Below are 12938 nucleotides of genomic sequence, written 5' to 3'. Positions count from 1 at the left end.
TTCCCGAGAGCTCCAGAAATAGAAGATTCCATCACATCTGAGCCGTCTCCTTACAGGAGAGAATTATTACATGTCAGCAATTAGTAGACTTGATTGACTAGATTAATAAACCAATAAATAGAAATGCATCAATAAGACGTGTCCTTTTCTTGTACGTCTAAAGTTTGGGGTCACTGAGGAAATTTCTGGCTGTAACATAATTGCAAAAGGGTTTTCTAACCATCAATCAGCCTTTTAAACTTAAACTTGGGTCAACGAACACAACCTGCCATTGGAACACAGGAGTGATGGTAGTGATAAAGGGCCATTGGAAAACAGGAGTGATGGGAGTGATAAAGGGCCATTGGAACACAGGAGTGATGGGAGTGGTAAAGGGCCATTGGAACACAGGGGTTATGGGAGTGATAAAGGGCCATTGGAACACGGGAGTGATGGAGTGATGGGAGTGATAAGTGGCCATTGGAACACAGGAGTGATGGGAATGATAAAGGGCCATTCGAACACAGGGGTGATGGGAGTGCTAAAGGGCCATTGGAACACAGGAGTGATGGGAGTGATAAGTGGCCATTGGAACACAGGAGTGATGGGAGTGATAAAGGGCCATTGGAACACAGGAGTGATGGGAGTGATAAAGGGCCATTGGAACACGGGAGTGATGGGAGTGGTAAAGGGCCATTGGAACACAGGGGTTATGGGAGTGATAAAGGGCCATTGGAACACGGGAGTGATGGAGTGATGGGAGTGATAAGTGGCCATTGGAACACAGGAGTGATGGGAATGATAAAGGGCCATTCGAACACAGGGGTGATGGGAGTGCTAAAGGGCCATTGGAACACAGGAGTGATGGGAGTGATAAGTGGCCATTGGAACACAGGAGTGATGGGAGTGATAAAGGGCCATTGGAACACAGGAGTGATGGGAGTGATAAGGGCCATTGGAACACAGGAGAGATGGTAGTGAAAAAAAGGCTTCTGTACGCCTGTGAAAAGATTCCAATAAAAATCAGCCATTTCCAGCTACAAAAGTCATTTGGCACATTAACCCAATTAATTTTTAAAGTGCCCCTAAATTCCCCTAATTCTGTTTGAATGTTTTCCTTTAAATGTATTGAATGATCACCTTTTGTTTAACATTTTTATTAAATTTTCTATTCTTTTATTAAATATTCTAAAGAATCAGTGAATTCATTTTTGGGTTATTAATATTGCACAAGGTTTTTTATTTAGTTTGAAAAAAGACCCAAGTCCATCAAGTTCAACCCTTCTATTTTCCCTCCTGATTCTGATTCAAAACAAGGCAAAAAAAACACAATTAAGCTATTTTTCAGATTTTGACACATAACTGAGATCTTCCAATCCCCTCCTTTGCACCTTTTCTAGTTCCATAATGTCCTTTGTAAGGACCGGTGCCCAAAATTACATTGCATATTAAAGGTGAGGTATTTCCATTGACTTATAAAGAGGCAAGATGATACCCCCCTCCTGTGAATCATACCTTGTTTTATACATGCTGATATCTTACTGGCCTTTGCAGCTGCTGATTGACATTGTGCACTGTTCTTAAGCCTGTTGGATGGACGGTTTCAGTGTTTCACAAACAAGAGTCGTCAAAGGGTATAAGTGAAATCTGTACCGGAACTAAGCAGACATCATCAATAAATATTCAATATAAATGATATCACTAACGCCCAGCGCGTTAGACATCATCAATAAATATTCAATATAAATGATATCACTAACGCCCAGCGCGTTTCATTGGGTCTTCCGACTTTCTCAATTACAAGTATACAAAATATTTGTATATATATATTTTGTTCCTCAGTGGTGGCATTCAATTTTTTTAGTAACCACTTCTGAGATTTCATACTAAAAAATAACACACACACACTCAGGCAGTCTCTCTCACACACACACACACACACACTCAGGTAGTCTCTCTCTCTCACACACGCACACAGAGACTCAGGCAGTCTTTCACACACACACACATTCAGGCAGTCTCTCTCTCACACACACACACATTCAGGCAGTCTCTCTCTCGCACACACACACATTCAGGCATTCTCTCTCGCACACAGAGACTGAGGCAGTCTCTCTCGCACACAGAGACTCAGACAGTCACACATAAATAAGTAAAATCTAATGTAAAAAATGTATTTCGAACAATTTCAAGCTGTTTATATATATATATATATATATATATATATATATATATATATAAAGCAGCTAATCAAAGTGTTTAATAGAAGTCTGGAAAAAGTATGCACTGGTGCTTTTTAGATAATTGATTGTGAATTCTTTATGTGACAAATGCTATTAATAAAACAAAGAGCCACTAAACATTTTTATAAATCTACTTCTTGAAAACAAGGTGACAACTGGAAGAAACAATTTAACTCAAATTGGTATATGCCGTTTTCACCTTTTTTCAAAAAGTATTTTTTTTTACAAATCTATGATGCCTCCTTTGATGTTTTATCAATTGCATTTGTCACATTAAAAAAACCGCAAGCAGTCATCTAGAAAGCACCAGTGCATACTTTTAATTACCATTAATTAATCCCATTAATTAACCCTGTCCCCAGTTTCCCATAGCCATCTTTGTCACTAAACATGAGACTATGGGAAGCTATTTAGTGACAAAGATGCCTATAGGAAATTGGGGACAGAGTTTGCCTTTGCCCCCAGTCTCCTGTAGCCATCTTTGTCCCAGCCTCCCACTGCCAAGCATGCCCCCAGTTACTTAAACTTACCTGACCGAAGATCCCGCCGTCAAACATCTGTGTGATGCAGACAACCTCGCTGCTGCCGGCGGCTCCACCCATCCTCCTCACTGACCGGGGCTGACACCGCCCACAAAGGTCATTGAGCAGCGCTGGTGCTGCCTACGAAAGTTATTGAGCGGCGCTGGCTGACTCACTTCTATTTCGAATCGACAGGGGTGGCATCTTAAGAAGCCGTCCCCGTTGATCCGAAATAGAATTGAGTCAGCTGGCCAGTGCGACTCAGTGACCTTCGTGGGCGGTGCCAGCCCGTTTAGTGAGTAGGCTGGGTGGAGCCTCCTATCATGCCAAGTCAGCTAGTACATGCTGGTAAAGGGTGGCTGTAAGTTATGTGCAGACCCCATACTGCTGGCAGCATCAAAACACAAGGGGACAGCTAGCTAGGTTTCAGCATGTACTGGTTGACTTGGCATAATAGGAGTGTGATTGCTAACAGCAATCACAGTCCCATCATGCCTAGGTTCCAGCACTTACACATCCATGCTATCACACACACACACACAAGCATTCATTCATTCATTCATATACTCATTCATTCACAGATTCATTCCCTCAATCACGCATACTCATTCATTTCTGGGGGCAGAGTGGCAAGCCTAGGAGAGGGTTAGCAAATAAAATGGAATAAAAACAAAAAATATTCTTCTCAATAATAGCTTTTATTAAATATGAAAAAATAGTTTACATTAAAATTAATATTTACTAGTAAAACTTTTTTTCCTATAGGGTCATCTTATGTTCAGGCTTTTTTTCCTAAATTAATTCAGATTTTGGGGGGGTTGTCTTATATATATGTGTTTGGAAAACCAAAAGCACTTGAAATTACTCGTTATAAAAAAGGTTAAAATATAAACCACAGTGCTACAATGATGATTTACTAATAATATATGAGGCTGCGGACGACAGATCCCTACTGCCTACATCACATCATTATATAACATTGTTCTAACATCAGAACTGTACTTTGAAATTCTCAAATAATTGTAAATATAATCAAATTAAAATTGTGCTTAATGATTATAGTGTTCTCTTATTTGTAGGCGCCGACCGTCACGTGATCTATTTATTTCACTAGCATTGATCGATGCGACTATTAGCAGTTCGTACTCCCGACAGTAGGGGTCGCTAAACGTCTGAGATAAACTGAGTGTCCGTTTCCGGTAGCGGGGAATACACCCAGGGTGACGCCAGAGAGTCATAGAGATTACGGCTATATCTGTGGTAAATTTACTGAGTACTTTCATTGCAGGATACATATACGGTGTGCAATATCTACGCTGTTTATATATATATATATAATGTTTATGACCTGCTCCATGTAAACGTCGGGGCCACAAATGTGCCGATGTTTAACCCTTGTTTGCCAGCATTGTAAAAGTTTGTTGCTCGTCTGTCATGCAGTCAGGTTATTGGTTACATTATAGATAGCATAGGCGTCCTTGAAGTGGCGGGTTACTGTAGTAAACGAATGTCACAGTGATGCCATCTGCCGATGGACTGTGACCAGCATACATTTCAACCAAGTATTTGTGGGTTGAGAGTGATGGGAGTTTATAGTCTATAACATGACAAGCAGCCAACAAAAACCCATAGAGTTACTGTATGACAAATGTAATTATGTTTGCAGTTTAGCAGTCGCAGGTTGGACCGAGCTACGTGGAGCCCTAATATATAATAATATATTATGGAGCTGTGAAATGGGTCCTTCATATTAATGGAGTGGGGATGGTGCAAAGTTCAGCGGTCAGCGTGGAAACCAGTTGAATGTCCTAGTGAACTGCTTTATCAATGCAGTCCGCTGTTTGATCTTTGAGATAAAGGAAAACTAGATATCAGCGCTATGAAAGCCTCTCACAATTAATGTTTACAGATGAAGCTTGTCTTTATTCATGCACAAGTTACAAGTTTATATATATATATATATATATATATATATTGTATGTGTGTAAAAGATTAATTACTACTTTTTCTGTAAGTGTCACGTACCCATGATTAGTAATGCATTGAATAATTTTCTCTCTTTATATACTGAAAGGGTAAATTGTTGCTGCTAAAGCAACTGCCAATCAAGATGTCTTCACCATCGCCTGAGTCCCCGGGTGTGAAAAATGAGGCTCCAAAAGAGAAGGATTACCGAACCCCAGGATTGAGAGGCGTGAAGACAACTACCCTTTTTAGGGCGGTCAACCCTGAGCTTTTTATCAAACCTGTAAGGACTGGTTACCCTAGTATTTTCATGCCTTGGTGTGCCTGATTTTGTAGGTTAAATTAACAAAATAGCTATTTATTATCTTTGATTTATGTAGTGCCAACAATGTATACAGTGCTTCTTACAGTACATACTTCAAGTTTTGTCATAGCCTTTGGATGTAACAAACCGTGACACCCCATTACATTGGGTAAAGGAGACTCAGCTTACAACTACTTCTACAAATACCACTATAAGGGCCAGTGAGGCATTTGTTTTCTCTTTAGGAATAAGGGGTGAGAAATTCAGTTTTTTTTATTTTAACTAAATATTAAAATCCACTATCCTTTAATATGACAAAGCAAAGCGTTTCTAGGATAAATACTATTCTTTGTAATCCAGATCTTAACCTTTCTTGGAAACGTTATACTACCCTGTCTAATAATCTAGTGTGCTTCTGGTGGAAACCGTGCACTTGTGTGTTCGATACTGAGCTCAGCTTTTATAGGGATTTATTATTGTTCAGAAAAGAACATTTGATGTCACTTCCCCTTAAGTAGAGATAACCATAACAAAGTTAAGGAAAACCTTGCAACTAGCTATGTTCTGCAAATATAAGATACATCAGAATTATATAATGTATGCTTTGTAATATAACACATTTTCACGCAGTTCTGTGAAAGTCAAATCTTAACTCAGGTCAATGGTCGGGTCTACACCCAGTGAGGTAATATTTACAAAAAATATATATGTGTACAAGAGCATACACAAAAATATTGAATGCAGCGTAGGGTATCAATGTGGAAAATAAGACAACCACAGCAAATGATGAAGTTATGCATGCCCTAGTCTTTCAGGTCAGTTCCCATAGAGCCATCAAAAGTGTGTGTGACCAAATGCAGCTAGAATTGTATATATTATCATGGTTCTGTTATCTGGCATGTGTTCATTTTAATATATGTATAATTTGTATTTTCTTTCTTAAACAGAATAAACCAGTTATGGCATTTGGACTTATAACCATTACCTTGTGTATTTCTTACATCGCTTACTTACATGCAACTGAAGAAAATAAAAGAGATGTATATGAAGCTATTGACAGTGAAGGCACAAGATACACAAGAAGGAAAACTTCCAAGTGGGATTAATTTGAAAACTGAATATGATTTGTGCTCATTAAATATTTAATTATGTAAAATGTATCTGACGCCTGGGCATTTTTTTCCAAGGATGTTGTAAAATATTTGTTATTCCAGCAGTAAAGTACTCTTGTGTGTAGTTTCAATAGTGCATATGTGTACAAAAAAATAAATACATGGGACAGCATACCTTAGAACAATTAAAAATGTAAGCGTTTAAAAGGTTGCAGGACATTGTTTGTACAATGAGCGTTTATTAATTACTATTATTTCTACTGTTCCCAAATTTTGTATCCTTGTGTCTATTCAACACTATACCTATGGGTATTTTTGTGACTCAGTTCAGCATCACTTTTAATGATTTTCCATGATTCATCTCAAGCTCATGTAAGTGGGTTTAACATATAATGCATGAGCTGCAGAGCAGACCTGTACATGGGACCCGGTGGCACTTTGGCAGGGATGGCAATTTGCCACCCCAAGGCATGTTCTTTAGGGATAGATTCTTGGAGAAAGAGAAGCATTTGAATTATTCTTGAGCTTCCGAAAAAGGGCAGAGACACCTCTCCCCTGTTCCTCCAATCAGGGGAGAGTGTGCTGGAGGCTCCGCCCTTTTACCAAAGTGCAGTGATGACTCCGCATTACTGTTTTTGCCTTTATAACATCCCTCTGCTGTCACAGTTCTCGATCTCAGCTTTTGCTCCGATCTTATAATATATAGAGCCAGAACATAGTAGTATGAGCCCTGCTTAAGGGAGCAATGCAAGAGAGATGTCTGTACTGAACTATAAATAATAATAAAAAAATGTTACTATATTTTGATCCACATGTAGCTCTTTGCCCGGGAGTAGCTTATTTTGCCTTAAAATGGTTCGGTGTATGTGTTCCTGTTTTAACTGACTGTATATGTTCTTTATGACCTCACATTGAATATGACTACAGATTCTCCAAGCTGGTTGTATGTAGGCCCTGCATTCTTTTTCTACAGGTGGAGCGCTGTAACACTATGTCTGTAACCATGCTCTGTTTCTAACAATCCAGAAAATAAACATATGTGTTTATCCATCTGTAACGCTTTTTACGGAACTGCACATTCCATCTGTTGGACCCTTCTGTGCTGCAAAATACAAACTAACAAATATTGAGCAGAATAACCATGGCACAAAAGCACACCTCCCACTGGGGTTTAGATACAACAAGACGAAGATCAGGAATATCGGGATCTGTTTATAAATACAAGCCCAACGAAATTCGATGTTATGCTCACGAAGATATATTAAGTAAGTATGCAAAGTAACATGAGTTGTTTCCCAGTATAATTATGATGCGACTGTCACAGGAAAGCCACAACCCTAGTTATTCTCAAGACATACAAGTTGTAGTTTGTTTAGATAAAGACATTTTTTTCTCAATATGGCATAATTGTAGCACTTATTTTAGGAATAGGATCTGCCATTCACCAACAAATGCTTGAAGATCTTGCAGCAGAAAAGAAGAAATGCATTCAAGAAACACAATCAGCCATATGGATACAGGTATAAATAAGTGAACGCAATGGCATTAGTAGTGACATAAACAACTAGCAAAATGAAACCTTTAAATTACAATAAATACCCGCAACCTATATGTATTTACATAGTTTAACCCCTTAAGAACAGTGCTTTTTGTACCCTTCGTGACAAGAATGTTTTATCATTTTTGTGGTGCTGTAATTTAGTGTACCCACATAAGTTTTTTTTTTGTTTTTTTTGGTTTTTTTTCGCCCTTTTTTTTATTATACAAAAGGTACAAAACATGTAGAAAGACAATAAGTTACAATACATTAGCAGCATATGAAATTACTTATTACTGGTCCTCATAGGGCTCCATTATGAGTAGAGATCTATATAGTTTCTTCATTCATTGTACTACAGTTTTCCATGCGTGCATATTACAATTATAGATAACATTATGACAAAACAAAAAAAACAAAACATATTACCCACATAAGTTATATATAGTTTTTAGGACAAGAAGGGCTTTCTTTGGATACCCTTTTTTTAATCATATCATCTAGCATCGTTTACGATTAAAAACAAAAATATACGGTAAAAAATTGAAAAACAAAAAACACTATGACTTTTGGGGAAAAAAAATCTCATTTACAAATCAAAAAAAAATGTGAAATGTTGTTTGTTTAGTTTTTTTAACACACATTATACTTTAGCATGCCTCTCACTATGGTGCTTATAATCGCTCTCCGGGGCCACAGGACGCATTTGAAAAAACATCTTCATCTATATAAGGCTTTCTTATGGAGCTCTCCATGCCCTCCATTGCAAAGTTTTGTTTTTGATATACTGTATTGGCTTGAATATAGGCCGCACTTTTTTCCCCCACTTTAAGTCTTTAAAGTGGGGGTGCGGCCTATATTCGGGGTCTAGCACCCGACGCCCGGGACATGCAGTTCCGGGCGCCGGGCAGGCAGCAGGGTTAGGATACAAATCCCCCGCAGCGGTGCAGGGGACCTGCATCCTACTCTCTGATACGCTCAGACAGCCTCCCCTGCCAGCACTTCCCACGGGGGGAGTGCCGGCACGGGAGGTTGTCTAAGCGCATCGTGCAGACATTCACCAGCAGCAGCGATGCGCGTAAACAGCCTCCGCTGCCGGCACGTCTGCATGGTGTGCTTTAACCTCTGCCCCCAAGACTTACCTGTTTACGCGCATCGCCACAGCCGGTGAACGTCCGCACGATGCGTTTTACCTCTGCCCCCAAGACTTACCAGCGCAGACTCCTGAGTGCCGGCACCGGAAGTTGTATACGCGTTTTGCGTAGATGTCCCCCGCCGGCCCCGCAAGACACCCGGGAGTCTGCTCTGGGAAGTCGGGGGGGGGCAGAGTGGCAGCATATCTCGGGGGGGAGGACAGAGTGGCAGAATGTCTATTAAAAAAACTTTTTCTTTAAAAAAGCACCCAACTTTTAGGGTGCGGCCTATATAAGGGGGCAGCCTATATCCGAGCCAATACGGTATATTTTGTAGTGTGTTTCTTGATTTTCTTGTGTGACAATTTTTCATGTATTTTTATTTGTATTTATTGACATATTTTATATAAAGCACTGTTCAATGAGTTTATTAGGTACATTGATGTTATTCAGTACGCACTGGGTGCAACGAATGGATATGTGTAAATCTATTATCTGATACTTTGTAAGGCCGAGCTGGAGATGGAAAAAGCTGTAGAGAAAGCCATTGAAAGTTTACAAAAGGAACAAAAGAACTTGGAAGAAAAGGCAGAAAGGGAAAGGAAGTGTGCAGTTCAGGTTAGAAAAAATATATATATTTAATGTAATATAGAATATTAATATTCCGCTATAATTGTCAGTTGGGCAAGCTATGTTCGCTCATTTAACAGTTTCCGTCTATGCATTTAAGACAGCAACGATTTTAATGCGGCTGTAAGATAAACCATTTTTCTAAAAGTATCTAAAGTTGATTTATCCAAATCTTCTGTACACCATAATAACATTAAAAATGGTGACATGTTTTAATTGACATATCTATATAAAAGTAAAAAATATACCTAAAAGCAAATCCTTTACCGTGTTTGCAATGGGTAAGGTTGTCATATTGTATGCTGATTATGCTGGTGGATTCAGGCAGACTTTGTAGGGGTGGAGTGAGGAGAAGGCTGGGAACTTTAGGACATGAAATTGATTGTTCAGTCAAATGCCACTGCTAGTGAACTTTTAAACTAGATATCTCCAGTAAAAAGCGCAAGCTGCGCATAGAATATGTTAATGAATTTATCAAAACTAACTAACCAGCTCTGACAAATATATATATAATGTAAAAACTGAGGTGTTAGTCATTATGATCTTTCATTTTTATTGAAGGAAGCCATAGAACAAACTAGGAAAGAATTGGAAAAGTATATGGTGTGCGAGCTCCGGAAAGCAAATGAGAAGTCAGAGCAGAAACTGGCTAAGGAAATTCAGAAGACTGAGCAAAGGTGCAATAAAGAGAAGATGGTCGCTATCACTGAAGTTATAAAACAGGAGAGGAAAGTAGCTTGTAAAAACAGATTCTGGTTGATAAGGTATGATGTTAAGCATTGAGAAAAAAATATTATGTGATTGCTGAAAATGCAGCTTTATTCTGTTTAAAAATAATGCTGTCATGTAGAAGCATTGATTCAGGGAAAAATCCTAAATATTGAGCAGTCACTATGTTCCTTACAATTACTCCATATTTAATACTCTACAGATTTAACCATTATACACAAACCCCAATCACCCCACATACTACTTATCTACAGAAAGACCTTATAAAGTCTCCTTGGTGCTATGTTGAAGGCAGCATGTGAGAAGCATGTTAACAAAAATACGTTCACCATTAGTATGGCAAACTTCTACTGGAATTATGGATCAGATAGCAACTGTTACTATGTTTGTATTCATCCTCATATTGGTGGGATTTTTTTCTAAACAAAGCAATGCCAGTCTTTGTATTTCTTGAGGTGTTAGCAATGTAGATATGTGAATTAGAGCACATATATTGCAGGATTAGTTAATTGGCTTCATAACCTTGGTGTTATGTTGAAGGTAGCATGTGAGAAGCATGTTAACAATAACCCACTCTTATTGAATCTGTCTAAAGCAATGTGTCTTATATAGCTATTCATGGAACTTGTCATATGTGTATTTATTCCTAGAACACTGATGCAGCAACACAGGGAAGCCCTAGAAGTGGCTGCTAAGAAACATAAGAAAATTATGCAAGAACTAAGAGAAGAGCAGCATATTCTGTTGGGCCTTGCAGTGGCTGTAGCTCAGAGAGAAGAGCGTGAAAAAGCACAAGAGCAGGAGATAAAGCACAAGGAGAAGCTTAATGAGATAATAACATATGTCAACGGCCTCACAAAAATGTACTGAGCACAGTTTGGAATCTATTACCTGTTCCAAAGAGGAGCTGGAAAGTGAGTTAATAGAGACCAGGCAGGCTTTTCAGAAGTACATTGCCTTGACGTTCCCTAATTTAGCACCAGGACAGGCAGATTTCATTTTGCCCTTTAGGAAAAAAGACTTAGAAGACATGCAACCAACTAAGGTTGTATTTGAGTCATCTTAACAGCAGATGTGAAACCAAACTAGATAAATAAAAATGCTGCAGTTAGGTCAATTTCTGAAGTTTTTTTGGGGTCCCACTTAGAGGAAACATTCATTGTATATTATCACATAAAAACAACTCAAAAACATTTCATACATGTTTTCATTTTCAATGGCAGCAGCCTATGAGTGCCATCTAGTGTGTTACTTAACAAGTATTCCTGGCAAAATTACAAGACAATTTTACATGATTAAAGGATTATTTTTGAAACGTTTAAGCATTCAACAATACTATAAATGCTTCTAATGCTGTATTTGGTTACAAACGTGTTAGATTCTCCTCCAAAGTTTTCCCCCTGATGGCAGAATTCGAAGTAGCTTTATTAATTGCCTTCTTTTGGATCAAGAGTAGGAAGGTTAGGTAGAAGGGTTGAACTTGATGTACTTAGGTCTTTTTTCAACCTTATGTACTATGTAACTATGTAAGATTCTGCAAACTGTAATAACCCTTTTTAACACACTCAACAACACTATAAATATATAATTATATAGTGAGCCAGACACAGACGGTGGTACGGCATAACTCCCACCACTATATAGTGTCAGACATTGATCACTGAGCATTTCTGCAAAAGGGCGGAGCTTCCAGGCACACCTTCTCCCCAAATTGGAGGAACGAGGTAGAGGTTGTTCCTGTGGCTTTGCCCTTTTGGGGAAGTACTCCAAGGGGCCAGAATAAGGCCGAAAGATTAGCAGAGAATGAGAGGTGCAGAACTGCTTCTTTTTCTCTGCAAATTCGTCTTCATTATTCAGGCCTCTTGAAGAGGCAAGAGAAGAAGGGGAGCTGCAGGAAGGTAGACAAGAATGCGGAAGAGTAAGGAGACTCAGCTGGAACAGGCTTAACCCCGCACACGCTGCCCACCCGATGCATCCCTGCTATTCAGAGCACCCAGGTGCAGTGCACGTTGTGCACCCACCTAGGAGCCGCTTTGGTTGGAGGTGCAGTTGCCGCTGCAGATCTCATGTTGAACGCCACTGCTATAAACGCTACTTTGTGGAATCTAGTTACACAGGTGCTAGATTCCACAAAGTAGGAGGAACAGCACCGTTATATGGTAGTGTCCTCTTCAACGTTTTTTTTGAAATAACAATGTTGCTATACAATAAATTAAAAAGGCTCAACCTAAGCAAACTTTAGTAACATTTATAATACATGCTTAAGGCATTAAGATCACCTTTAACTAACCTCTTTAGTTTCACTGTGTATTGTGTGGGTTCAATATTGCCCTTCATAGTCCTTTCTAATGCATAGTGAAGTCAGTGAGTTGAAATGTTTCCCCTCACCGCATTTCATTTGCAAACAGTTTAAACCTCTTCCTGATGGTTATTTTACCCTTACAGTGCCAGCTATGTATGTGTTTTTTTAGCTGGCTCAAAGGGCTAGTGTGGCAGCAACATACAACACAAAGGTCAAACAGCCAAACCTGTGAACAGAGCTAAGGGATTTATAAACCATACTTCTTATACTCTATAATGTGTATTATACTACCATTCAGACCAGAGCCGGATTAAAATGCTACAGGACCTCTAGGTACAGTGACATATTCTGGCATAGGACAGCAGCTCCAGGGGGCAGCAGCCCATCTGCTGCATATCCTGTGGTATATTGCCATAGTGGGCGATCAGGCCCCTCAGCATGCCACTGCTCCATGGGCTGGTTGGGGAGATCAGCGCCCATATA

The 12938-nt window shown here is 39.2% G+C and overlaps 1 protein-coding gene across 2 annotated transcripts; it reads left to right on the top strand.

Annotated features, from left to right (window-relative positions):
* The first annotated feature begins 3926 nt into the window (after positions 1-3926).
* On the top strand, positions 3927-6168 carry SMIM8 (small integral membrane protein 8). Of its 2 annotated transcripts, none has more exons than XM_053458613.1 (3): positions 3927-4003; positions 4818-4991; positions 5960-6168. In XM_053458613.1, the coding sequence occupies exons 2-3, from the start codon at positions 4854-4856 to the stop codon at positions 6116-6118; spliced, it is 297 nt and encodes a 98-aa protein (XP_053314588.1). In that variant the 5' UTR covers positions 3927-4003; positions 4818-4853; the 3' UTR covers positions 6119-6168. The 2 variants fall into 2 exon arrangements, with proteins under 2 accessions (XP_053314588.1, XP_053314587.1); XM_053458612.1 differs by having other exon boundaries at positions 3941-4043.
* Positions 6169-12938: the final 6770 nt, after the last annotated feature.

The sequence above is a fragment of the Spea bombifrons genome, chromosome 3 (genome assembly GCF_027358695.1).
Source record: "Spea bombifrons isolate aSpeBom1 chromosome 3, aSpeBom1.2.pri, whole genome shotgun sequence".
NCBI classification, from domain to species: Eukaryota; Metazoa; Chordata; class Amphibia; order Anura; family Pelobatidae; genus Spea; species Spea bombifrons.
Note: the sequence above shows the minus strand (reverse complement) of the source record. Positions and strands in the feature narration are given on the sequence as shown.